At 40.1% G+C, this 5,000-nt stretch overlaps 1 protein-coding gene across 1 annotated transcript in view; it reads right to left on the bottom strand.

Moving 5' to 3' along the window:
* Positions 1-5,000, bottom strand: part of anos1b (anosmin 1b) — a gene marked incomplete at its 5' end in the record, with an annotated part of 70,842 nt that overhangs the window by 17,063 nt on the left and 48,779 nt on the right. Inside the window, 2 exons of the mRNA XM_083648341.1 lie at positions 2,417-2,681; positions 3,628-3,721. Of these exons, the coding sequence (XP_083504467.1) occupies positions 2,417-2,681; positions 3,628-3,721 (359 nt within the window). The remainder of the gene's footprint in view (positions 1-2,416; positions 2,682-3,627; positions 3,722-5,000) is intronic.

The following is a 5,000-nucleotide window of genomic DNA, read 5'->3' as shown; positions in this document are numbered from 1 at the left end:
TTACTCAAGATAATGCACAGACTTTGTTGTGAGCAGCCTCATGTAGGAACTATTTTCTTTTGCAGTCTCATGTAGGAACTAGCTAGCAGCTAGCAGGTGTAGTTCGGTCAAAAGAAAATAGTTCCTCTATGAAACTGCTCATAACAAGGTCTGTGCATTATCTTGAGTAACGGGGTCATAATTTCTGGAAAGAGACATTGCTGTTGAGTTTATCAAATGTATTTATTTGGCACTTTGAGCACCACAAGCCGAGTGCCATCCAGTTCCATTGTATTCAAGAGAAGGCAGAAACTCTGCGGCCGATATCTCCAAACCTCAGGCAACTAACACAAAATGATATACAGTAGATGGATAAATAGCACTGCAAGTGAGAGGGGATATATGTATTTTGGATTTTAGGGTGAGCTGTTCCTTTAATATGTGAGTCACTGTTATTTGTTGTTATTTGCAGAGTTAGTATTTAGCTGCTAGCCGAGACCAGGGGCCTGTACTACGAATGTTCTATAAGAAGATCCAGGATCTGTCCCTTGATCTGGTTTGTCTAAAGTTAACCAGATCAGCTCGATTGTAGTTAACTTGTACTACGAACCTCGTTTGCCAGTCGTTAACTCAAACCAGGTTTTTCTAATCAAGTTGACTGCGCGTGCACATGAAAATGCCCGTGCACATGAGCTCGTGCCCGCAAAAGAGGCGTGGTTTTTAACAACTAGCCAATCACAATGCTATATGGACCGCTCAGCTCAGAACCGTAGCTTTTACAGCGCCAGACACGCCTATTTCCTCATTCATCAAAGCCATCTATTACTATGTCAGAATCAAAATCCGCATTGGATATTTTTAGTCTGTTCCCGAATGACTGTCTAAAGTTACCACTTTTATTCACATCAGTCATTTATTTGAAGAGCGGTTTCTGCCTCCACGTATCCTACAGCAGCTGAATTCACCCTCTCAATAAACTGCGAGTGGAAGCAATGTGTAGCCTAATGTCTCAGTCCAAAATCCATATGTATAGACGACCATTTAGGCTCAACGAATAATAATGATGTCATGATGTGTTTAGTCGCACTGATTGAATAATTCCTATAGGCTATCATAAAAAAAGAATGATAATAAAATTAAAAGAGGCTTCTGAACGACACGGTACGTGCGGGCATAGATTTCATTTATAAAAAATAGCCTATTTTGTGGTCACATATATTGTCAGCAGAGTCGCATATCTCCATATTTCATATAATGATGCTGGAAATATGAAGTTCAATCACATCATACAGGCCAAAAGCAACACAGTTGCAGCTGCAAAATGCAGGAGTAGCCTAGATATGAATCATCTTAATATGGGATCGCCTGTGTGCAGGTGATCCCATATTAAATTGCTTAGATGTAGTAGGCTATTCCAGCATGTAGGCTATGACCATTTCAATTCCAACCCAACGTCAGTCTCAGCTCCGTTGCGCACACGGCACCGTGCGCTTTGGAGACGTTTATGTAACCTTTTTATGCCGGTTTAGTGATATTTCTCCACTCACTATTCAGCTGCAATCGATCAGCGGGATCAAACAACGTATCTAGGCTACTTGAGAGCACAAAAATGAATATATAAAAACATATTCCAAAGTGGTAAGTAGGGCTTAATTAAAATAGCCAACAAGTGCAAGGCTTTAGTCTTTGATTAACATTAACATTGATTAACATTACTCATTCAACATTACAATTCGTGCTCCTTCCTAGATGGGAAACTCGTCCAGAAAGGGGTTGGCCATTTTTCCAAACTGCTGATTCGATTGGTTCGTGGGCGGTGTATTTAAGGACTAATCTTATCCTTGCAACTTAACCTGCTGCGGACCAGGTTAAGTGTGAAGCATAAGTTGCTATGGAAATATATGTCGGTAAGAAGTTAACTTGCTTTGTAGTACGGCCAAACCAGGTTTAAACCTGAAGTTACCTCGCTAAACCACTAATCGTGCTTTGTAGTACAGGCCCCAGGCAGACAGGATCGGGGATTTAACCCCCCCAGTAAACGCACATATGAATAGACGTCTATGTACCTGCTTTTGAATCCCCAATCCTGTACTGTATATTATTATTATTATTATCGATAATCGATAATTGATTGTTAATTTTCCAGAATTTCGATTATGGAAATTCATTAAAAATGCCCATCCCTAGTATGTGCATAGTGTGTGCATGTGTGCGTGTGTGTGTCTGTGTGTGCGCATGTGTGTGTGTGTACATAAGCCTTAAGGCAAGGGGCCTCATTTCTAGGTACAAAATTGATAATAAAATCATGCCATTTTAGTTTTTAGTCTATCATTCACTATTCAAAATATAAAATTAGTTCTTATCAGAGTAAGGGCAAGAGCTTTATCAGATATATATGGGTGTATGTAAATTGTATAGAGAAAGATTCCTTACTTACCCCCTGTGTCACTCTGCTGTTGCTCTCCTTTCTACCCTGTTCTGGCATGCGTGGGTGTATAGGCAGCGTGTGTGTGTTTTTGTGCACAGTGTGTGTGTGTGCATTTGGTGAGTGTGTGTGTGGTGCGTGTGCTGTGTGTGTGTGGCGCGGCATCCAGGTGACTCTGTAGTGGTGGACTGGCAGGTCTCCATCCCTCGGGGGGTCCCAGCGTAGCAGCACGGCCACTGAGACCCCCTCCACTGAGACCCCCTCCACTCCTCTTGACCTATGAGCAGAAAGCAAGGAGGACGTTTTGAATGGAAACACATTGACAGAACCAGAGGAGCTGACATAGTGGGAAAATTAGAAACGGTACCATTTCCTTATAAATCGCTGATAGCTGTAGTCATTTCTGAACTATTTCCACTTTCATTCTTGTCACAATTCTCTTTCTAACAATGCCCTCCTTGTGAAATGCAAAGGATAAAAAAAGATACATAACAACTGTATCATTAGATAAGTTTTTAAGAAAATGATCAAACTGGTTCTACTGGAAAATATCCCTAAACAAGGATAGGGAAACGTATTTACTTTTAACTTATTTTAACTTACCTTGATTTGGGTTTTATGAATAAATTGCATTTCATTACTTTCATTTTATGGTTTTAATATTGTCACAGTATTGCACAGTAGCCTATCTTAATCTTGATTGTAATGGATCTTGTATTACTGATATCTGACCTTATATTGCACATCTGTACATATCAATTAGACTTAAATACATATAGTATAGTATTTTGTATAATATATTGCAATATTGTAGTGACAAATTACTACTACTATTATTATTATTATTATTACTGATATCTGACTTTATATTGCACATCTGTATAGACTTAAATACATAATACATATTGTAGTGACAAATTGTAATAGATTGATCACTATCAGAATGAAAACAGATGGTTGGAGTTATTGAAATGCTGTATGTTATTGTTTCTTAAGGAAATCACCCTGCCTCTTCGTCTAAAAGACGGTAAACATCTTGAGAGCAATGTTGGACTGATGGCCCACCAGGGACCACGATGGAAATAAGTCCTGGACTTTATCGTGCTATCCCTGACAATGTCATTTATATGTTTTTTTTACCCTGTACTTGAAGTTTGTTAAATAAACTAAACTAAACTAAAATCATTGCTATGAAATACCTTCTTCTATTGCAATTGCAATACCTTGCTGTGAACTGTGACCCTTGTCGCGACTCCGCCCAGCTCAGAGTCTGATTGGCCACTCTGATACTTATAGGAGCATCTGGAGGTGAAGGGTCTGGAGAAGAGAAAAGTACAGAGAAACACAGTCAGAGACAGATGGTGGATACAGAGAAGAAGAAATTATCATGATGCTGTGTTTGAAGTTAAAAAAAAAAGCTCTAAGGTTGCCAAAAAGGAGTGTAGAATGTGTGCTCGAGCGAGGGGGAAATTATATCAGGTTTGTGTTGTTTATCATCGAATGTCCCAGAGGTAAGCCAGCATTAGAAACATATGAAGATGTAGGAAAGAGTGATCGGTGTTGAGACCTGACTCTTACAAAGCAGAGAGTACTGACCACTAGGCATGGGTCGATTTCCGGTTTTACCGGTTCGGTTCGGTGTACGAGTTTGATCACATGGCAACAAAAAAAAAAAGAAAAAAAGAAAAGAAAACCTTTTTTTTTTTTTTTTTTTTTTAATAAAAAAATAGTGCCAATCCATTCTGATTGCACTATTTTTTGTATTAGCCTCTTCTCAAGTTGCACTAGTAGGCAAAAGTCTTATTTTGTTTATTATGTTGATGTTTGAAGAAAAGTTAAGCTGAATAGTTATGAGAAATAAAAACTGTGTTACAGTTAAATGGTTCTGCTTATTTTTATTCAGTGTTAGTGCTGGTTGGCATACCAGCTTAGAGGTGCATTATCGCCACCAACTGCAGTCGCATTGCAGTCCTTTATGGGCTACACAAAAAAAAAAAAAAAACATTGTAAAATTCGATATACCGGTTTGATAAGTTTTTTTGGGAATATCGAACCGGTTTCAAAATTTTCAAACCGACCCATACCTACTGACCACCTAAATGTCCAATGTGCTGCAGCAGAGCAAAAGAACAATAAATTATGTGGGGAAATGGGCTAATTTCCTCTCGGTCCAGTTCAAGTCTACACAGCCAATTAGATGTGCAGCATCAAAGGCGATACCGGAGAGGTCTGAGGGCTCGTTTCAGTAGCTTAGCACAACACAGAGCAGTGATACCGGAGAGGTCTGAGGGCTCGTTTCGGTAGCTTAGCACAACACAGAGCAGTGATACCGGAGAGGTCTGAGGGCTCGTTTCAGTAGCTTAGCACAACACAGAGCAGTGATACCGGAGAGGTCTGAGGGCTCGTTTCAGTAGCTTAGCACAACACAGAGCAGTGATACCGGAGAGGTCTGAGGGCTCGTTTCAGTAGCTTAGCACAACACAGAGCAGTGATACCGGAGAGGTCTGAGGGCTCGTTTCGGTAGCTTAGCACAACACAGAGCAGTGATACCGGAGAGGTCTGAGGGCTCGTTTCGGTAGCTTAGCACAACACAGAG

The sequence above is a fragment of the Poromitra crassiceps genome, assembly GCF_964638095.1.
Source record: "Poromitra crassiceps genome assembly, chromosome: 12".
NCBI lineage: Eukaryota > Metazoa > Chordata > Actinopteri > Beryciformes > Melamphaidae > Poromitra > Poromitra crassiceps.
Note: the sequence above shows the minus strand (reverse complement) of the source record. Positions and strands in the feature narration are given on the sequence as shown.